We start from the raw sequence: 23,825 nt of genomic DNA, 5'->3' as shown, positions 1-23,825 counted from the left end.
CAGTACCCCTTACCCCCTCCCCCAGGCATTAGTGACCATCCTTCCAGTCTTATCTATATGGAAAGCCAGTTCCTCAACCTACACAGGTCAATCCTCAAAGCTGGAGGCAGAGTGTTCCTCCAAAACATCAATGTCTGCCTACACAGTGCCACAACCCAGAAGACCACAATTTGAATAATTGTGAAGCGTTGAATATGAGGCTTGTGCAAATGGGAAATAAACACCAATCATGCTTTAACATTTTTATTTTCAGTTATAAAAAAAATTAAATTTGTATTGGTATTGCCAAACTTGTCATACGGTTGCCAAACTTATTTGGTACAAGAATTAGCCATATGGCAGCCTTGGCAATATGTATTGTACATGTATTTCTTTGGCACAATGATCAGAATGGTCACATGACTTCTGTGAATTCTGGTGATTTCCCAAGTGCTGCACTAAATGAAACACACTGGACCTTGCAGACTGACACATGGACCCCTACAACACTGCTCTCTTGTGACATGTGTCCAAGCAGTGGTGTACTCATTGCAGCGTATCAGCTTCACATCACTCCTCACCACTTTGCTCGCTTAGACCAGTCTTTGGGTGTCCAATGAAGACATTTGGGGTCAATGCGAATCTTCCGGCGCTCCATGGCACGCTGATGGGCTGCTACTGTTTCCTCACTCAGAGTGATGATATACTGACCTTTATAGTAGTTGATGAGGTTTAAGTTCTGCAGCGTAGAGATAACATCTTCCTTCTTGATACTCGTCAGCTCACAGATCTCACTGCAACACAAATACAGGGCAGAAGACATGCATCTCCTTCCTTTATTATCACCTACGTGCAGTACTCCCTGTTCTCACGAACAAGACACCTCATAATGTCTGGTGTGGAAGGAATTACATTAACAAAATTTAGGTTGTTTTAATTTTAGTTCAGTGTATACGTATTCTTTGGACAAAATGTATAATGGGGAGCCCATTCCTGTGCGTTTCCATGTTTTGTCTCCAAAACAAAATGGATATTGTAAAAGTTTGGTACTCAGGAATGCACTGTGTAGAATCTTTTAATGTTTTCCATTGCTCTAGCAAACTACAGTGGCCATCTTTAGGGTGAATGTCTTTTGTAGGGGAGGGTCAAAGCCCTTATATAGATGTGGCAGTGGGTGGTGAGCAAGAAATGAAGGCGCGATTGGGCGAAACAAAGGAATGGTTGCTATCCAATAGGAAGTGACCATATGGTTGGGGAAAAGAGGTGATGAAATTAAAGACCATGTGGTCAGTAAAAGGTGAAGTTACAGCAGCCACATGGTTAGGGGAAGAGATGATGAAATATTTTAAAATTACACTCGCTTAGTCAGTGTGCTGTGAACTCCCTATTATTCTCAGTAATGCAAGGGAGAACTAGTGAGGATAATTAAAAATAATGAATAATCCAAATGCCAAATTTATCTGAAATAAAGCAAGTTCTTTTTTATTCCAGGGCATCTGAGAAAATAAGGGTCACCTTTTTTTCATTCACGCTTAGAAAATACCACATTGGATTCAGTCTCTACATTACCAAGAGTACTGTGTGGTTAATGTTTTTACGGATGACAATGTGGCTGTTATGTAGCATTCTACCACTTTCAGTTCAAGGTCAAAGAAGTGTGTTTATTGGTGAGTGAAACCAACATTGCAGTATATGGGTAATTAATTCCTGGCTGCAGTGGTAGCAACAGTTCCAAGGATGAAGCTTTAATGCATGTACACATTATGTCCTCATTTATTTGGGTGAAAGCAAAACAGGTAGAATACCACGGCACAGATTATGGCTGATGATGCAGAAAAGAGAAGTTCTACAATGTCACATGGTGCATAGCTGTGAAGCCAATTTTCAATTTACAGCCACAAAGCTTGTGGAAGAAACTACCAACTGCACTGTGGTAAATGTCCACCAGAAGAGGAAATTGGAAAGGAAGACCCAAGCATAAAGCATATGGCAAGCAGCTCTGCTTGCTGATTGCTTGCTTTTTTGCTTGACTTAACCTTTTACCCTGAAGATGGAGGCAGGACATTCATCCAAACTGTCAGTCAAGTTCTATCAGACAACATCATTATTACATCCCAGAAAATACTACCCCTCATGATCTCATGATCACTACTGTAAGAATCTCAGCCCAAAAATTAATTGATTTTAAATTTATTTAATGACACATTCTCAGCTGGATAGGTTATATAACACTAGGTCCCAGGGGTAGAGTACCTTGCAGACAAAAGTGTACAAGGAAATGGTCACAGCCTACGTTGTGGTATTATTCTAATATCTGCTTGGAAGAACTGAGTAAAAGCACAATAACATTATATTAGCCAGTATCAGGGAAAAGAAATTTGAACCTATGACTTCCTGAATATGAAGCAAGAAACAGAATTTATATGCCACGAATATCAGTATAAATTTATTGTTATGAAAGCTAATAAATGGTAAGAAAATCTAAATCATTTATTTATTAATGGTTTATCTGATAATACTATCAGCAGTTCAGAGTACATAATGTCAAATGCTAGGAAGATTAGTGAATAATGAATTGAAAAGTATTGAAAAGAAGTGGTCATAGCCTAATTTGAGGTATTATCCTAGCCTGGCAGGACAAAGAAAGACCATAAAAAACTCAGAACAGTTTCGATTGAGGCCAAGATTTAAACGAGTCGCCTCCTAATTACAAATCAGAAGTGTTACTGTTTGAACCAACTTACTCAGTGGATGTCATATTCATACACCTATAAGAACTCTGATAACCATTTAGATTCCAACACATGGAAAACCAAAGAACTGATATATAAATAAAACTGTATGGCTAAATAAATTAAAAACAATGAATATCCACTGACTAACTGTACAGTGCTTTACATATGAAATTTCACTCACTTGATTGTTATTTGTGGTTTTTCATTATCCCCGACTGGCTTGACATTAACCAAGAAGTCAAGAATTGTCTGTGCCCAGTAGCTGCGGTAGGAGAGGAGACCCAGATCAGACAAGGGTTTCTCTGGAGATCCTGTCTTACCTTCAAACTTAGACAACTCATAACCTGCAGAAAGAATTCAAAGACACACGAGATACACTACTTGAAACAAAATACATAAAACTGAAGTTGAAAAATAAATTCTGAATATTAATTCACATAGTTCCGTTCCAGAAACAGATTCAACAGACAACAGTGAAGTCCATATTTAATGAATTTCTGGAGGAACTGGACTTTCTTACACTGTATCAAGGTTTCATAGAACACAAATTATGCAAAATGACAGCAAAAACTATTCACGTTTGTATAAGAATTACTGTAGAAAATTATGATAATTGCCTTACATATGCAATTAAAGAAATTTTCTAAACAAACAAATATATTTATTTAATCAATATGAAATGAATTACTGAAATAATAATTGCATGAAAAAAAAAAACACGAACATCAGTCAAAGAATCAAACCAACTATGATGCCAGAAGTGGTGTGGTTTCAGTAATGTTCAATACATTATTTCACTTGCATAGATTGTTTTATTTAAATGATCTCCATCAGAGGGAACATATTAGAGTGATCCTTGTTTCAACCACCATCACACAACTAAACCAAGGTATTAGTTCTGGAAGGATGAACATTTCTTACACTAAATTTACTAACTGAAATTCACTCTACCTGATCAAATAGGAACACTGTACATAGCATACTCTCAATTATCTGCTTTCTGGATTAACCATGGAGAATGTCAGAAGCTCTCATGTTAACAGTTTTCAGTAAAGTTAAATGTTGTTCATTACACGTCTCAGTAATTTGCATCAGTGATATTTATAATTTGCCGCAGACCACACAGCTCACTCTATTGTAATTTCTTGTGTCATTTCCTTAATGCTTTATGCACCAGCCTACCACCACAGAACAACGGTTGCTTCTACTGGAAACATAAATGTCTTGCTATTTCTGACGAGCAGTACAATTTGTAAGTAACAATTCCATGGCGTTCAGGCCGAATTCAGCATAGATAATGGATACTTCCTCATTTTCTTACTATTAATTGTATTTAATTACATGTGTGACTCCTCCATTATCACAGATAATCAAGAGTTCATTGTACGTATATGAGTTTGGCTTGAACTTGAAAAAATATTCACTAATGCAGGATTTCAAGAAATGTGAAAACGTTAAAATCAGGATTTAACTGGTGAGTTCTTAGTGGAGTGAGACTGAGTCCACTTGGTACTGTGGCCAATACTGGCCTACTGTACCAGCTCCAGATGATTGGTGAGGGTGATTGTGGAGCAACTGATGGAATGAAGATTGGCAGGGAAAACTGAAGTACTCAGAGAAAACCTGCCTCAGGGCCACTTTGTCCACCACAAATCCCATATGACCAGACCTGGGCTTGAACCTGGGCTGCCACAGTGGAAAGCCAGTGACTATCTGCCTGAGGTATGGTGTGGCCAAATAATGAGCTGATCCAGTGTATATCCAATATTTCAGCAGCAAGGGATTAGTGTACATCACAACAATGAAATTCTACACTAAGCACTTACTGAACTCTATGAGCAGCTTCCCATAGCCCTTCCTCTGATATGGGGGCATTGTGAGAATACAAGCCACATTGTAGTCCTCTGTAGATTCCTTTTCTTTACTGAAGTAGCCAACAATATGAAATCCACGTGAATCAAAGTCAGTCATAACATAAAAAAGGAAAGGATCTGTATCATAGTATAATGTCTTATGATCCAGGAAGAGTTTCGCTAACAAGCAGAGGTTCTGGGCATAAGCTTTGTTCTTTCGACCATCAATCTCAAAGAAGGAGATGCGCCCTTTTCTGTAGATCTCATTCCCAGGAGGATGACGTAAGTTGCATTTTGCCTGCATGTCATGGAATAGTAAATCAGTACAATTTTGGCAACATTCACTGTTCCTAAACATAAAACTGGACTCAGGTAATTCTAAAATACATACCTGCTATAGACAAAACAAAAATAATGCATTCATACACAAGTGATCTGATAAATTTGCAACTAGGGTTTGAAGAACACACTAATCTAAAAACAAATATTCATGTTGATAGCAACAAAGGCTCAAATTGTAAATTAAATAGTTATGCATTTTAAAATTGTCTATAAATTCTATCGACATCCGGTTTATTGCTTGGATTGGAAGCACAAAATTTATACAACTATGGTAGTTATTACTGTCCACTGTCCAAGGTATATTTCAGACACATTTATGGAGTACACTTTACTCCCATCTTTATGTGGCTGGCTGTCTTTATACTGACATATATACTAACCCATTTTCCTTCCTTAAGGATAAAAGTAGGCTTTTGAGTTCATGAAGGTGGGTATGTATGCAAGTGTTGGTCTGTCTGAGTGCCCCCCCCCATTTCAACTTTCCTATCAGCTGACAGATTCTCATGAAATTTGTTGAAAGTGTGGTATCACCGGAGGACTCTTGCTATTATCCTTCAATTTCCTACAATCAGTAACAACAATATGGCAGATGTACATGTGCGTGAAGTGGAAGCATTAGTAGCATCACTTACTTTAGGCGCACGAAATAACATATGACAATATGAAGGTAATTCAATATGTAAAGACACGAACATCATAATTTTATATGTACAGGCAATTCTATGATAAAGGCTGGCAACACCATTAATCATATGATTAGCAACCTGTCTGCACTTGCATCAATCTTTGCTGTCAGTGGTTTGCACACAGAGTTACTTTTAATGATGTCTCCAATAAAAGACTGTAATTTAGTTGCCTGTACATTTGTGAATGATTCAAGGAAATCGATGGGCAAATATCATGAAAATTGGAGACTTTATCAGCTAGTGTTCAGACATGGCTGCGCCATAGCTCAAGCAGTTAGTCGCTGGCTTCCCACCGTGGCAGCCCGGGTTTGATCCCGGGTCTGCAACCATGCAAGAATTTTCTTTAACTTCTGTCTTGATGGCAGTAACTAATGAACCACTGCAGTTAGATATATGAAACTTGTTACTGACATAGACACAGTATACTACTAGTAAGCCAACAGTTACAAACAAAAACTCTTGAGGATATATCCAACAAATTTAATGTAGGCACAATCCTAAAGTTTATTCATAGATTGTTGTTACTGGTTGTTTTCAAAATTGATGACAATGAATCAAGCTCAGAAATTTCTGTATACTACCAAGAATAATGGTAATAATTTTTCTTTTTGTTTGATATTTAATGGCAATGTATAGAATTAATGACAGGACGAGTAACAAATAAGGAGGGAGCAATTTGTGAATTAAGCACAATGGTTCTGTGGGGTTCTATTGTCAACGATGTGTGTAGTCTTGTCATTACTCCGATGACAACCCACTTCTTCGGAACAGTTTGTTGGCCCTGAAAAGGACCGTGGCTGCTGAGATGATTGACTGGTGAGGTAGCGCGGTGCGCGCCGGTAAGGAGAAAGGCTAGTGAATGGCGAGTGGCCTGGCCGCAGTGCGGCCGTGGCTGGAGGTTGCTTGGTTGCCGTGCGGCAGCGTGAGTTGGAGGTTGCTTGATCGCAGCGCGGCAAATGGCGGAGGTTGCTGCTGGTGGTGAAAGGCTAGTCGAGCGCGGTCGTAGGAGCCATGAGGCAGTGGCTACGCCAGATGGCCAGTGAGTCGAACCGTAACACGACCACCGGCGAGTCCAGGCGCGGTGCCCCAGTGAGTCGGGTGTGAGAGCGCTGGAGGGCCGAGGCAGTCGTGCCCGGCGCAGCCTGCCGATGTCTCCGAAGACCGAGCGCTGACGACGAAGCCTGCTGGCTGAAGTTGCTTGATGTGGCTAGCTCGTAGGCTGATGAACTGAATCGATGAACTGAATTGAACTGAATAGAACTGAATAACTCGGCTCTGGAGTCGCTCCCTTTTTATACGCTGGTCGGTGGGGCGGAGCTAAACTCGAAAGTGAGGAGGAAGAATTGATTGGCTAGCGCGCGTAATGGTGTAGACGCGGGCTAGCGCCGAGCGTAGTATAAATGCGATCGTTTGAAGCAATCTGATTGGTTAGCGCGCGTGATGGTGAAAAGAGATGTGAAGAGCGAGCGTTGCAAATATGCGTGATAATGTGGGATGTTCCCACAGTTCATTATTCAAAGGAGATTTTATACAATACAAATACACCTTACACATGGACATGTTCAACTTAATACTGATATGGTGAAAAGAGATGTGAAGAGCGAGCGTTGCAAATATGCGTGATAATGTGGGATGTTCCCACAGTTCATTATTCAAAGGAGATTTTATACAATACAAATACACCTTACACATGGACATGTTCAACTTAATACTGATATGATGAATCAATTATTATTACCAATATCTAAATGATTAACAGCAAATGCAACATATTTTCCTCTCTAATTTGAAACCAGCTACTCTTACCAGATGTCTCTCCAGACACTTCCGGCTTTTCCGGTACTTCAGGCAAAATTCACAAATATATATGCACTGTAAGTGAACCATCTCCTGCAAAAAAATAAGAATAAATAAAAACTCACATAGAAGAGTCTGATTCTTGAATGAAGGCAGATGTTGGATAATAAAAAGCGGAAAGGAAGAATTTACGTCATGAGCCCTGGCTGTTGCTCAACCAATCAAATGCAGTCAGATGTAGCTCCTGTTAACATGCAGTCTCTCTCATTCATTTATTCATTCAGTCATCCATTAATTTTATATTTTATATGTGTGGTACTTTATTAAATAATGTTGTTTAGTGAGTTTTGAAAATGGACAGAGAATTAAGAAAGCACAAGGTTCTCCACAAAAGAGACAGTAAACTGTTGTGTAATGTGTACTTTTACTTCAAGGCTGAAGCATGCCCAGTGAACCCACCATCAAGACACCATAAATAATCCCATACCAAAAGCAATGGCAACACAATACTACTATCCACTCCATTTTTCTGCACCCCTTGCACTAAAGCAAGACAATGAGACACAATGACATATATATTAGGAACATTCCATACACAGCCTCCCAGGCATAAATTTGACAAGCCACAGCAGACATTTTGAATTAGATTTCATTACCAGGCAATACAGGCACACAAGTGTGATTACTAAATAAAACTCATCATGGCACAAGTGAAGCCATATGTGGCAGAGAAGAATAGCATTTTTAAATTTCCTTTTCATCACACATGACGGCTGTTCAAATCCAATAGCAGCCCTGCTAACAAACATGGCCGGCCACAGGTGACCATACACTAGCAGCTGACCACAAGCTGTGCAAGGGAATGGAGTATTACAGCTAACAGAAACAGTGTAACACAGTTAGGTGCCACAATTCCAGATGCATAACGGTCAAACAAGATCAATCAGCTGTCATTCAGTTCCTTGGTGCTGAAGGTTGCCAACCAGCCACAATATGTGCCTCTGAGATCTTCATACAGCTATCAAATAAAAGCATCTTGACACGCTCACAAGGGTTACAATCACACTGCGTAGCAATGCCTGTCCCCATGTGGCCTGCCATGTCCATACGCTGGATGATGTTGGATCTTCCCCAACAGAGCCTGGACCTGTTGCCATGACTATCCCATAAAAAAATCACTAAGGCCAAAGATAAGGCTGCAACACCAAAGCGGTTCCAACAGAAGCCAAGGTAGCTCTTAGCAGACAGGATCCATCAGCTGGTGCATGAATCGGATGTCTTCCCCAACACCAACAGGAATTATATTTAGTAGACTCTACTCCTCTGTCCAGATCAATCCCTGAATGGTTTCATTTCAACAAGCCTAACATCAGTGACACACCACACGATGAAGTTATAGCACACAGTAGGCATGTTACTACCATAACAGGCAAATGAAAGGTCACAGATATGTGCTATATTCATACAAAATTAACATAAATAACAAACATTTGTTTTTCTTACAGATGTAAATATTTTACTGATAAATAGAAACAAAGAGAACTAACAATGGCATTAAAAGGACATCAATGAACATAAGGGACTTTCATACAGAACAATAAGGCTTATTTTGGACTTTATCCATTGTATATATATATATATATATATCAGACGATGGATAAAGTCCAAAATAAGCCTTATTGTTCTCTACAGCATACACCATCGTCAGAATCCTTTCGAGTCTATAAGGGACTGCTGTTTCCATAAAGTTTCCTGCTCAAGTATGACGCACCTTCCAAGACCATTTACATAGCTAACCTGTGGGTATGGTGAGAAGTACCAGGGACGAATTCTGTGTCTTCCAAGTTCTATCATCTCAACATTCTTCATACGTGTAACAACATCATCATGATGTGCTACCATAGAGCCAGTACTGCGTGGACAGGATGCAGGGCCAGTAGTAGATGCAGGGCCTGATGCATCCTGAGAGTCCTGCGGAAACAATACCATGTGCTGAATATCGAAAGAGGGAGCATTCTGAACTTTGCATGCAGCAGAATTAAGTTTAGGCACACTACAACATTCTTACACAAAGCAGAATTAAGTGCGAGTACACAACAGCCCTTCCTTAAAATTCAGCCAGTTTTCAGCATATAAATGTCCAGCAAGTTTGCATACACCTTCAGTTCTCTGCAGTTTATTTTTGGGTGATGCATTATACAGCAGATAAAACTTATGAATAAGCACTTTAAATCTCTTGACACCTGAAACTGATTTGACAGTGTCACTGTCTGACAGTTCTATTCACTATCACATACAGAACAAACTAGTTAAGTTTCTAAGTAGTCTTCTGCATGAATGAAGACTTTCCAGTAAGGAATAAGAAATTACTTTTCACATAACACTCTGGATTCTGATCTGCACCAAAATTAAGTTTACTACAAAGATTCATAACATAAATTCAAATGTCTGTTATTACTGTCAATTTTTTATTCACTGCAGTGGACCATCAATTACCAGCAAAATTTCAATTTACAACCTCTCAATTTTATTAACCAAATTCCTTCTCATTTCAGCTTTAATGATAATACATGCATTTGCTGAGTGAACAACATGGCCTTTGTCAATTCCATTTAGATCTTATAAATCAATTTCAGATTCAAAATTATGAAATTACTGGTTTTCTCTTGCCACCTTACATGCTACGGGGAAAATCTGTTTCAGTAATCACATTTTTTAGTCTTTAAACAAAAAATCTCAGGGGTCTCTATCTCTCCCTTTGGCAAGCAATATAAAGCAACTTTATGCCCTGTGGTTGACCACCTCTGTGGTCTAGTGGTCAGAGTTCCTGGCTACAGACCCAGAGGTCCTGGGTTCGAATCCCGGCGCTACCAGATTTTCTGAGAAGTAGTGGGTCTGGAACGGCGTCCACTGAGCCTCATGAGGATAAATCAGGAGCTATTTCCTGGAAATAATGGCTCCTGTTTGGAAAACCGAGATTAACGGCTGTGGGGTTCTGTTGCACTGACCATGTTACACACTCTATCTACTAAAGTTGCCACTAACTTCGCTGACAAGCGGTGGTCGCTCGGTCAGTATAATTCTCTTGTGGACTACAGGCCACGGAGTTATGCTCTGTGGTTTCGTGATAAAAACTCTGTTTCCCATAAAGACAAAAGCTGTTGCTGTCAATTTTAATTAAAATAGGTTATTTCATTGCTTTCCAGTCCTTTAAAAACTTTTGTTCATGCTTCCAGCTGTTGATACAATGTACAGTCAGGTTTCTTATTTCAGATATTTAACCAAGTCATTTTTTTTTGATCAACAGTCTAGCAGCTGAGCCGGTCACTGTCAGTTTGCTCTTGGAAACTAGTGGAACCGGGAAAATAATTGGTCACTGTCACAGTTAACTCTTTCTCTTCATTCACTTTCTCACTTGTTCAGTTTTTCTTATCCAGGAAATTGGGAAGAAACTCGTTAACATGGCAGTTAATTCACAAAGATGGTGGAATAAGAAAGGTTATTTTCTCAAGAACTCAAGGGGGACATACTTAAGATAAAACCCGGCGGAGGTCGTGGAATTTTTAAGGGCGGAAAAATTCAGGGAACAAGTCCTCCGGGAGGGACTTTAAGCTGTGGGTCCCATGTCGTAGCTTTACGGCACATAAAAGAACCTCATATCACCTAAGGAGGTCATTGAAGCAAATTCAAGGACATTTCAAGGACTGCCCAACAGTAGTCTCTAACGCCTCTGATAGATGGGGGAAGCATTATAGATATATAAGCATATTTATAAGCATATTTGTACATAGCAAATTAAAATACAATACCATAAATTTAGAAAAATTCACCATTGATAAAGACATTGAAGCATGTGCAATTCGACTGCCTAGGAACTCATTAGGAGGAAAAAAACTTNCTCTCTAACTAACTAACTAACTAACTACTTAAGATTAAGTTGCATTGTAAGAAATAAAAAATTAAAAACTATTTTAACAAAATCAGATGCATTACCTCACTCTCAAGTGATATTCCTTTTCTTTTGCGGGATATTTTTTTCTGAAGGGCAGCTGCAAGAACGGCGCTTCCATTGAGCTGCATTTCAGGACCGCCAGGCGGGGATGCCGGACGTGACAGTGAGTTTCCACCTCCCAGCTTCTTAGGCGTACCAGTACCACCAGCTTGACTTGGTACATCTCTACGGGGAAACTGAACCTTTCTTGTGTCCAATCGCTCTTCAGTCACCCATTCATCTAACCGCTTATTAACTGAAAATTGCCACGCACTTATACACTAGTGATTCAGTTTAAACGTTTTCTAAAATCTGTAACTCTGAGTCTATCTGGAAATGAAAAAGAAATATGTCAGTTCATCTGGTAGTACACAGCAGCTTGGCCATCACCCATTTTAAAAAATAACAATTAAACAGGAGAAAGCAGATTTAAAACTAAGATCAGTCCATGTACTCCAGTCTTAGGACATCTTGTCCACACTTCCTGGACTGAAACAGAACCTAAATAGTTTTACATAACACATGATCGAAGCTGCCGATGTGTTGCTCAGCATACAAGATCAGTCTTTGTAAACAGTGACAGCATATACAAATCAAGGATACATTATGTTCAATCATGCCATTGTATCTCAGAGCACCTGCAATCTCTCTGGATGAATAATCTTTCACAAACAATGCAAATGTGCATGGATGGTTCCAAAGTCAGATGAAGTGAAACCACCTGAACATGAAATGTAACTGTCTAACCATTGAGGGGGGGAAGGCTTCCCTCATGAGCAAGCCCCGTAATACCATTTTGGTACGTTACTTTCTTTTTTATTGCTAGTAGGGTGGGACTAAGTCCCTTGTACTGCGGCCACTTCTGGCCTATTGTACCAGCCCCAGATGATAGGTGAGGGCGATTGTGGAGGAATTGGTGGAATGAAGATTGGAAGGAGAAACCGAAGTATTTGGAGAAACCCTGCCCCAGCACCAATTTGCCCACCACAAACCCCACTTGACCAGACCCGGGATCAAACCAGGGCAGCCACAGTGGGGAGCCAGCGACTAACCGCTTGAGCTATGGGGCGACCCTTATACATTACTTAGTCTGAGACTTTCCAGTATTTTGTAACTAAAAACTAAAGAAATGTCATAGGATGCCAAGGATGACAGTTACTGCTAGCTGAATAAAGAACTGACAGGCTAACCCAACATGCCAACCTGTTCACTCCCTAAGACCACAGTTTCATTCATGTCAAGTAGTGATTATTAGATCTAAACAACCTTCATACTTACAATCCACATAGTGTACATAGTAGCATTTGGAGCCCTTCACTTCCTTAACACTGATGATCTCTGCAAGAGCTAGAAATGAACACAAAAACACACTGGTTAAATATGTAAGACAATACACAGTGCTACAGTGCTACTATTTATACTCTGTTCATAACATCTACAAAATGGACAATATACCAGAAGGAACAAGTTCACAATTCATAATAAACCAACAGCTGTAACAAAGGACAGACATAATTCAGAACAACTGAAACTCTATTACCATGCACATACTCTTGTACTACGATTCTCTGATAGCATGTTCTCCTGTGACTGAGATATCACATTAACCATGCTTACAGGAATTCCCACATGCTGACTTCCATATTATTATATTCTAGCATCCTGTTGCACTTTTCACTTAGTGTCAATTAGTTACAGTCTCACATGCAACACTTTGTCCTATAAGATTTATTACCTTTAAAAGTTTAAAAGTCCATCATTAAATGTATCAACCAATGTGGTCATCATCAGGTGTTAAAATCTTTGGTGAGGAAACTGCCCTGTTCTGTTGTTGCCTTTTTATTAGAAAGATAATCAAGTCTTTAAAGACAAAATCCTCAAATGGATATGATGAAATTTCCACTAGAATGTTAAAAGCAAGTATGCCATATATAATTTCGCCATTTACTTATATTTGTAATCAATCTCTTGCCCAGGGAATTTTTCTGGATAGACTGAAGTTTGCTGTTGTCAAGTCAATTTTCAAAAACGGTATTACGTAAATATGAACCATCTAACTATAGGCCTATATCACTACTGTCAACCTTTTCCAAAGTATTCGAGAAGGTTATATATAACAGACTGTATGAATATATTGACAGTAATTTTATTTTAGATAATAATCAGTATGGCTTTAGGCCCAATTCATCTCCAGAAAAAGCATCCTTCAAGCTGACTGAGGAAATACTAAAAACTATGAACAATAAACAATTTGTTGGAGGAATAGTTTGTGAATTATGTAAGGCATTTGATTGTGTCAGCCATGACATACTTATAAAAAATTACAGTTTTACAGAATTGGTGGTAAGTTAGGTGCCTTAATTAAATCTTACCTTAAAGGCAGATACCAAAGACTAAATCTTGATGCAAATGATTCTATAAATAGCACATCCAGTTGGGCAGAAGTAAAATTTGGAGTGCCCCAAGGTTCAATTCTTGCCCCACTTTTTTTTTTTATATATATGATATAACTAAGGTATCAATTAATGGGGCAAAAATTATTTATATGCAGATACAAGTATAACTGTGATTAATCCAGAATATGACGACTATAAATTAACTATGACCAGTATATTTTACGAGGTTAATACATGGTTTAGAATCAACCTGTTAAAACTAAATGTCAATAAAACCCATATTCTTCAGTTTATAACAATGAACCATGATGACTATGGCATGCATAACAACATTAGTCATAATTTGCCAGCTAATTCTGAGTGTATTAAATTTTTGGTCTTAAATACTGATAATAAGCTATCTTGGAAAAATCAGATTAACTACCTTGTTACTAAGTTTGTCATGCTTTATTATGAGAACCATTAAACTTATAGTGTCATTTAGGAGCTTGAGAATGATCTATTTTGATCCTTTGAGTTTGCTCTAAAGAGATTTTTATATGCAAACTCTTTTTATTCATTGAGTGAGTATTTTAATTACAAATGTAAACGCATTTGAGTGTATCGATATTGTATAATACAGGTTTATGCTTAATGTTTATCTTTTAATGTTTTACAATGTATCTATTTTATATCATGTACTATGTATGTGCTGTAGGCTAATGCATTGCTGCATTATGAATTTAGGCTGTCATGATAGTAACCACATCCACAGAATGTAATTTCTTGCCGGATCTATGGTGAACTAATAAATTATGATGATGTTAAATATACATAAGTCCCTTCTTTTACAACAAATGGGAACACAACCCACCAACTCGAACACATGTGCGCATCGAGAGGACCAACATATATTTAACAACATAAACAAGAACAGAACAGGGCAGTTTCCTCACCATAGATTTTAACACCTGATGATAACCACACTGGTTGAAACATGTAGTGATGGACTTTTAAACTTCTAAACTCAATAAATTTTATAGGAAATAGTGTTGAATGTGAGACTGTAACTAACTGACACTTTTGATTTCCACTTTCATTTTGGGGTTTCTTTCTTTAATGAAGTAACAGATATGTTTGAGTCATTAGTGAGTGTAAAAAGGCAAGTTGGATATAGCAAACAGAATACCAATAGTCTACTGCAGTGAAGAACTGTCACCATAAACGGAAATTTATCTACAATTTATAATAAATAAATAATAATCAACTAAAACTAAGTCAGTCATCAAAATAATCTCAGCTTAACGCGAGCCACACAAATTAAAGAGGTTTAAGGAGCACAAATTACATAAGTTGTACGACCAAACTTCCTTGTTACTTCTGCCTTCTAAAATTACTATTATAAAACCTAACCAAAACCAAACATATCGCAAACTACAAATATCAAAATTCGTCAACACTGCAGCATTATTTGAAAGTAATAGCAACACACTTACGCCAGTCGTCCCCTCCTTGCATCCGGACAGGCAGTCGACATCCCTCAACAAGTGATGACTGAAATAAAATATTTATCATCATCCACCCACAGTGATTCGGAATCATATGAAGTGCTTCTCAGTAACTAGGGGCGAAGAGATCTATATCAAGTCCTTTAAATAACACCTTGCATTCTGTACAGTTAGAGTAAGCACTACACAAATTGTGACCTCTGCTAAAAACTAGCGGAAATTACAGTGATAACATCCTTCACCGCTCTACGATTCTTATTCCGACTTGGTTATAAATGGTGTCCCTTCTCACATTACAACCTGCTTACCACTGAATCACAAATAGTTTCTCTTTCATCGCCATCATCATTCATTTTTGCAACCCTTTCCTTTTTTCTTCCTCACTTTACTTTGACCATCTTTTGGCTTTTATTATTCACACACACAAAACCATTCTTAACGATTTTTAATACCTAGTACAATACACAAAACATTGTACAATCGGACATGGCCACCCAAATCATTCAATTCGTGCATACGATCACGCTCATCAGGATAGCCAATGCCACGGTTGGAAAATCTCTCTCATTTAGCGCGAACGAGCGATTATGGAGCCGAAACCTATACCCAGGATTTCTTGTAACGTATATCTGTCATTCCTTGTTGTCACACGGCTGCACGGATCGTCAGTGTAGCGCTTTGTTCAAATTCTACTTTGCTATTGTCCTTAACTCTAATCGCAGAATACACCCAAATTTTTAAATATTTGTGTGGATGTTAAAGAAAAATCAAACGAAAATGTTGAAGTTTAAAGTGATGACACGAATAAGTACATAAGCAAAGATTTGTATCCGATTTCTCATCCAAAGTTGTTTGACGGACTGTTTTACAAATACAATAGCGTTAGAAAATCATTCTTCCTAATTCAGAATAGTATAAAATACGAAAATATGGATAAACCTTATCTGTTTCCTGCAGGATGTGAGGAAACGAGGTGTAAAGTAAGATACTCTTAAGCAAATGGTTGTGTACTGAAGCTGCATCTTGTTGGATAGGTTATGTGTTGTATATAATCCAAACCTAAAAATATATTATTTTTAAGACTTCAGTAATTTTATTATTATTAGTATCAGTAGTAGTTGTTTTGTGACAGTTTATGTAAATAAGCTTTTTAGTTAGGTTTACTATGGGGTGTAGTGAATCTAAAATATACTTATGGTTACTGAAAAATTCAGAATATGCTACCAAAAGTATGCATTTCTCCAATTAACCTTGAACATTGTTTCTGCTGAGGGATGGAAGGCAAAAACTGGTAAAGGAATGCATGGGAATTGATTGCAAATACTGATTTAACCCTTTTTTCTAAATAAGTATAAAACACTATTTTCCTTGTCCTAGGGCAGTTGTTCATAGGATTCATTAATTAGAATGCTCTGCTGCTTATATCTGAGGCACTTTTAAGTAATTAATTTCAGTTAATTATAAATTGATCATAGTGAACTGCAAATAAGGAAATAATGGGAAGAAGTTGCAGTCAGTATTGTACATATTATTTTTCAAATTCAGGAAAAGTGAATGAGATTCTGAATCAGTCAAGAGTGAAATTCTGCTTTTTTGTGTTAAAGCTAAGGTTGGGAAAATCCTGTATATACAGTTCTGATGACAATTTGAATACAACATGTTGATCTTTTCAAAAGACAACCCTTATAATGCTAACACTGAGCAAGTTGGCCCAAGTGGAAACGCTTCTTTCTCATATTTGGGAGACGAACAGATAAAAATCTCAGCTGGAACACCAACCATTTTGACTGAAGTTTTTGTGGTCTTCCCCAGTGTCTCTGGGCCAATTCCAGGATACTGCCTCAGATTAAGCTACAACTTCTTCTGCAATTCATTATTCACTAATATCCAATCATCTGACACTATACACAAGTCCAAGTAATTGACAGTGTCACTGAATAAAACACAAATAAAATACTGTGGTAACAGCTGAAAAATCTTATATTGTGCAGCTGATGTAAATGTCATATTTCTGTCACTTGTTTTATAATTGACTGCTTATAAGAACACTTCATTGACCATTATTACAGCAATAATCTGTGGACAGGACAACCAAAGGCACACTGATGATTTAGATAATTTGCTAAGTCAGTGCTAAGATTCTGGTAGTGGGAATTCTGACTATATATGTAGATGGAACCATTTGTGAGAAAGTGAGTTTCACAAATTGTTTCCATAACTTCTTGTTCATTGTGGAAACCTGTCTAAAACAGCCTACACTAAGTACACCAAAAACTGACTGAATTAAAATTACACATTATATTTCCTGTTGTACTTACTTAAGGGCTTCTGCTATTGTTATCCAATAATATCAGATCACAGCATCAATATGAATATTTCTTGTAAATAATTTAATAACACTGTCCATATTGAAACTCAGTATCATCAGATGGTAGTATGACTTGTGAACTGTAAAGGATTTCAAGGAAGCAGTTACTATTACATTTTCCTGGGGGTACTAGGAAAACCACGAACAATCTCAGCCATGATAGACAGTGTCCTGCCAGAGATTCGAAACAAGGAACTCTCAAATACAAGTCTCAGAGTGTCACCTTTAGTCTAACCTGTTTGATAACATAAAATTATGAATTAGATTATGTTGTCCTCCATCCCTTTAATAACATCAAATATAATCTCTATGTGCATTGCTTTTTCCATTGGTACTGTAATTGGTATTTAATTTTGTAGGTCGGACTTGCTGATAAGTCGTCTTGCCATATTGTGTCAGCAGCAGTAGGAGACATAATTCGTCACAGTATGGAAAGTGCTGGTGGGTTTCGTCAGCAGTGTTATGAATTATTGCAGGTACGACCAACTTCATATCAAACTCACCTAACTGTGGGAGGTCCAAGTTATGGCAAATGAACAAACATAACATTTCAAGATTTCCAGACTATCCCCAGCAAAAATATAAACCTCAAAGAATTGAATCCATTAATTAATAGAAACATGAAGTTCATATAAACAGTATTTAAGAATTAGTTCTTATCTTCAAGAACAACCTAAGAACTAAACAAAATAAATAAATAAAAATACTCTGTGGGAAAAAGTCTGCTTACTAAATGTTAAATCAGGCGGTACATATAGTTACCACTGTGATCTAAACAAATAAAACCATCTGAACAGACCTGTATTGAAACCAGCTGCCGAGTTACATAAACTGTAACAAGGCCATGTGCATATGCCACTTGTGTAGCAAGTCTGGTGTATTCACTTCATTTTGTCTTGAAAAACACAAGCCCTGCAGAAAAAGCATGCTGCACAGAAACTGTATTTAATTTTTCTATACTTTTTTTATTCATGGTTTATTTAACAGCTCAGACTATAAAGTAAAAGAAAAGGTAGATCAATTGAAAAATCCAATGACCTCACTGGGAACTGAACTCATGACCTTCCAGCTTGTAGCATTGTGCTTCAATCAACTACACTACTGCATGCCCCTCAAAATATATAGTATAGCATCAAATTGTAAGACATGAGAGTTGAGATTCTCACAGCAGTGACTATGAAGAGTACTGTCCTCCGAGATATGAAGCTATGTTGTCTGGTAGATCATTACTGAAATTTCAGATGAATATACTGCCTCCATTTTCAGGCTCACATCTCAGAAGACACCAATTTTCAAATGGCAGGATGAGTGATATATATTACAAAGTATGTAGAAAGAAGTAATCATATCCTGATTTGAAGTACTAATCTGGCATTTGCCTGGACAGACTGAGCAGAACCATTCAGGAAAGCCAGTCTCTGGGCCAAGATTTGAGCCTGAGACCTCTCAAATATGAAAAATGAGCGTTACTCACTTGACCATGATGTTCAGTGTTTACAATTTCGAGTTCATGCAGTGGTGTTGTATNACAATATCTGCCCCATACAAGAGGGACGATGGGAGGATGAACATGAGCCTGCATGGTTTATGAATTTTAATTATTGACAATGCAAAATTTTTAATTAGCATCAAGAAATTTTATATAATTTTTTAAAAACTTTACATTCCCAGGAAACTGCTGTGTTTGTGAAATGTTCTATTTTGTGTACTATGCATTGTAGCATATAAGTGTACGTACTTTACGTCTAAACAACTTATGTGATGGTGGTTTCCTATTTGTAGTGATGTTTGCCCTCTGAAGATGGTCCACAGAGACCGAAACATTTAAGGGTGTTAAGTTTTTCATGTAGTAATAAACTTACAGGTCACATTGGACAGAGTGATTTATATTTGTAATTGTTAGTGTGACGGACCAGAATGAAACAAATAAAAAAAAAACAAGTAGTTAAATTCTAACACTTGTTCCAGTACATGAATTTAAATTGCAATATTTCTGTGCAGGTGACTAGCACAAAGGATGCTGAAATAGAACTGGAGAGAAGACTGATGAACATCATACACAAAGCAGTAAAAACAGTGCAGGATGCAAAACACAGTGAAGAGACAAATACATATGAACTGTGGCTGGACAGGAGCTCTCTGAGCTGGGACTCTGTGACAAAGGAACAGGACAGTGATACTGCAGACAGACGATTGGTCCATGCAGGAGACAGGGCATGAATGATCCTGCAGTCTAATTTGCATATTAGACTATGTAATACTGATGTGGCCAATATGTTATGGATTTAGTAAAAATAACTGCCTGAGATCAACCCTATCATGGTCATGATGCATATGGATATTGTGTGACATTATGGCAAAACTGGCTGTCAGTCACATTTAGAAATATTATGTGCATATTGGAGAGTGAATTAAAACATTGGAGTCCAACTTATGGATACAATTTTAAACTAGTTAACTAACTCCTTGGAACAGAGCCCTTCTTGAGAAACTGATAGTTGCTCAAGTAATTCTCTTCCTTTTATATAACCCACAATTCAATTACTATGTTCACAAGTTACCAATGGATCATACCATGCGACAGTCTATGCCTGTCCACATCTTCACATTGTGTTCAATTAAAATTCAGTTTACTATCCCATTTATGCTTTGATCTCTTAAGTGGTATCTTCCATTCACGATTTAACTAAATTTGTATGCATTTCTTATCTCCTACATGCACACTAAAGCATTTGCCTGCCTCCTTCCTCCTGAGTCACTACACAGTTCTCAGAAGAAAGGTGGGCAAACCTCAATCATCACTGATTCTTTTATAATTGGCATCATACTCCTGAGATGGGCAGGATGTCTATGTAAAGGCTAGAGAGAACCTACTTGCTAATCAGCAGAGTCCTATCCCGGACAAGCATACATAAGGCTTTGGAGTTATTTTCTCTACTAGAAAAAGAATGTGTTAATACAGTACCAATAATACTTTTAACAAATATAAGCACTTAAAGAGTCTGGCAACAATGCATACACAATGAAAATCACCTCAAATAGGTTCACCCTTCATCAAACAATTACAAAGATAATAGGTACGGCTATTATATCACTGACACTAGTCAGAATTGTACAACTTACTTACTTACCCATGGAGCTGAGCCCTTCTGGAGGAGCCACCAATTCTGCAGCTACTCAAGAATTCCCCAGCATTTTATGGAACCCGAAGGTTCATCACTGTTCACAAGAGCCCTCCACCGGTCCCTATCCTGAGCCAGGTCTATCCAATCCATACCTTCCCATCCTATCTCTCTAAGATCCATTCTAATATTGTCCACCCACCTACGCCTTGGTCTTCCCTGTGGTCTCTTTCCTTCTGGCTTTCCCACCAATATCCTACACGCTTTCCTTGTCTCCCCCATTCGTGCTACATGACCTGCCCACCTCATCCTCCTTGACTTGATCATTCTAATTAGAATTGTACAAAGTAATTCAAAATTGAGAATGACTCACTAACAGGGTTACAAAAATCAGCCATATCTGATAACAGTTGGAGCCAATATGACCTACCAAAACTTGCCACATTTTACTTAACCTTCCAGAGCTACACAACTCCACGTTCCTAGCAAAGTTGACACCACCACCCAAGTTCCAGTTGTACAGCATCTGAAAGCATTACTTGGTGGAGAAGGTGAAGATTACTTCACCATATATACCAAGAACAAAAGTATTTGCTTAAAGAGCAACAAATCAGCAAATAGAAGTGTTACGGAACCCTATTTTACATGAAAATATTTCTCCATGGAACAACAGAACAAACGCAGTAAAAGCCTGAAGTAGCTCACCTACATTGCTCTAGAATTTATGCTGACTCGATATAAGGACACTGATTATGAGAATAAACAGGCTTACCTTGCCACAGAACAAGCTAATGCTATCATTGCCTCTTTCTGAGCCCAACAGAATTACACATTGTTCCTCCACTCTCTCCATACAACAAGGGCAGTAACTCAGGATAAACCAAAATGTGATATATAATTTCCAGTGCAACATAGCATAATTCCCCATCACAAACACACAAAACAATAACTTAATGGTGCACTGTGCTCGTCACTGAGACATGAAACAAAGAGGTCAAATGGCTGTATGCACATAATGATATACTTGGCTGCAACAATGACATAAGGATAGATTAGTAGGAAGAAACATGTTACTTGACATCACAGAGGCTGCAATTTAGGGATGATGATGTCAATATGGGAATGACAGTAGAAAGTACTGGATGAGCTAGAGAGATCTCGTACAATATTAGGAAAGAGATGGGGTCATTTCAGAGCTGACAGTATTATTATTAAACTCAGTTCTGGCAGTGACGACAGTGACTGTGATGTGACAGCAGTGAAACGGACGAGTACAACAATATTACGCCTGATGAAGTCAGTGCTTACACAGCCACTATGAAGTAAGCAGTGAATGTTCTCGCTAAGGCAGATGTTCATCCTGATCCATCCTGTCTGCCACACCTTTAATGGTTCTGACTTCCTGCATTCCTCACAAGTCTCTAGATTAGAGTCTTGTACTGTAGACACCAAAGCCACCATGGGAATTCATAGTAGTAAGTCTATATGACCTTAACGCTATGAAGGTCATGATGATGGATGGTTTGACATCAATAATCAATTAAAATGACTGAAATATATGAATTGCTTTATTTACAAGAAACAAATAACACACAACATTCATGCACTTCAGTTTTGTACTTTAAAATAAGTAAACCAATACAGCTTCTCTGCTAACTGTTAATCTTCCACTGTAATGGTATATTATTTTGTGTCTTCAGTCTTAGACATCTGCTGCTCTTTATCTAACAAAGCTGACTTGATGCCTGCTTTACGAAGTTCTTCTACCAACTCCCCATTCTGGTGCATTTGCAACATGATGTCGCAACCTCCTATAAATTCACCCCCGATGAAAACCTGGGGTATGGTTGGCCAATTTGAGTATGCCTTTATTCCTAAAAGGAAGTAAAACAACTGCTATGAAGACCTGAGGCTCTCATGCTGGTATTAAGATTAGGATATTTAGGGATCTAATGCTCAGTAGTTTTGAAGTATCTGAAAATGGAGGCAACAGGTTGGTCTCAAAATGTCTGCATCCTATCTACAAAACTACATAGCATCACATCCAAGGATATCATAATCTTCAATTGATATGAAGTGGCAAAGATGAAGTACACATGTAAAAACAAAGACAAACTCGTGGAATCATCACGAATATGTTCTAAAAACTCTTGTGGAGTTGCAAGCTCAGTATGTATCTCTTGAGACATCTGTCAACAGATCTCTTTACCTGATGGGTTCAAACTTTACTCCCTTACCATCTTGCACACTACAATTCAAGCAGATTCATAAATAAACGTTCAACTTTTTTTTGCTGATTCTTAGGTTACTAAACAATGGTGTTTCAACTACACAAACTGTATGCCAGCAACTGATATGGAAATGATCATTAATAGTAAATATATAAGAATTCTGAATGGATCTATAGTACTTATGTATTAATGGGTGACCCAGACAACTAGAAATTTTCCACCATGTTGTCCACCACACTAGTGCTGCCATCCATACAGTTTATTTATATAAACAAAACCCTTAAATGTTGAAGGGCTTGAGATATTTATTTTTAAAAACAAAACCAAAAGCCTAACCCTGTGAACTTGTCAGAGAACAATTCTAAGTTCAGGCTTTAGGTCTTGTTTTTACAAATAAACTTATAAGGTAAGCAGCACAAATGTTGTAGGCAACATTGCAAGAACTTTTAAAGTTACTCAGGTCACTCACTAATACATCAGTACCAAGGACTGTTTCAACTGATAAATATAGTGCTCACTGATAAATATAGTGCTCATCATTTAATTATTATATTAGTATAAAATTATATTGTTCTTCTTATTAGTCTATTATTGTATCATTGTATTGTCTTATTGTATCGTTGTATTGGATTATAGAGTGTTTTGACTTGTCCTATGTCATGTATAATGATCCATGGATGTGAAATGAATAAATAAATAAATAAATAAATACTGCCTCTAAGAGCGGCGGACGAAACCTCACACACGCTCACACAGGTCTCGACCAATCAGAGCCTAAACAAACCAACTTGAATACCCACAATTACGTGCGGTTAAATAGGCTAAATAGCCGAAACAT

The 23,825-nt window shown here is 37.8% G+C and overlaps 3 protein-coding genes across 3 annotated transcripts in view; 1 reads left to right on the top strand and 2 right to left on the bottom strand.

Moving 5' to 3' along the window:
* Positions 1-227: 227 nt before the first annotated feature.
* On the bottom strand, positions 228-15,773 carry LOC111862466 (histone acetyltransferase Tip60). Its single transcript, XM_023847927.1, has 9 exons — positions 15,575-15,773; positions 15,255-15,312; positions 12,662-12,730; positions 11,386-11,639; positions 9,190-9,363; positions 7,402-7,485; positions 4,541-4,865; positions 2,896-3,058; positions 228-773 (listed from the first exon to the last, which is right to left on the bottom strand). Exons 1-9 carry the CDS (start codon positions 15,617-15,619, stop codon positions 557-559), a joined length of 1,389 nt encoding a protein of 462 aa, XP_023703695.1. The 5' UTR covers positions 15,620-15,773; the 3' UTR covers positions 228-556.
* A 126-nt stretch (positions 15,774-15,899) lies between these two features.
* On the top strand, positions 15,900-20,414 carry LOC111862441. The gene is made up of 3 exons (XM_023847831.2): positions 15,900-16,246; positions 17,994-18,110; positions 19,636-20,414. Exons 1-3 carry the CDS (start codon positions 16,196-16,198, stop codon positions 19,852-19,854), a joined length of 387 nt encoding a protein of 128 aa, XP_023703599.1. The 5' UTR covers positions 15,900-16,195; the 3' UTR covers positions 19,855-20,414.
* A 1,888-nt stretch (positions 20,415-22,302) lies between these two features.
* LOC111862449 (glutaredoxin-related protein 5, mitochondrial) overlaps positions 22,303-23,825 on the bottom strand; it is a 4,025-nt gene continuing 2,502 nt past the window's right edge. The window contains exon 2 of the mRNA XM_023847854.2: positions 22,303-22,630. Within this exon, the coding sequence (XP_023703622.1) occupies positions 22,440-22,630 (191 nt within the window). The 3' untranslated portion in view covers positions 22,303-22,439. The remainder of the gene's footprint in view (positions 22,631-23,825) is intronic.

The sequence above is a fragment of the Cryptotermes secundus genome, unplaced genomic scaffold, assembly GCF_002891405.2.
Source record: "Cryptotermes secundus unplaced genomic scaffold, Csec_1.0 scaffold816, whole genome shotgun sequence".
NCBI classification, from domain to species: domain Eukaryota; kingdom Metazoa; phylum Arthropoda; class Insecta; order Blattodea; family Kalotermitidae; genus Cryptotermes; species Cryptotermes secundus.
The sequence above is the reverse complement of the archived record's forward strand: the minus strand, read 5'-3'. Positions and strand labels throughout refer to the sequence as shown.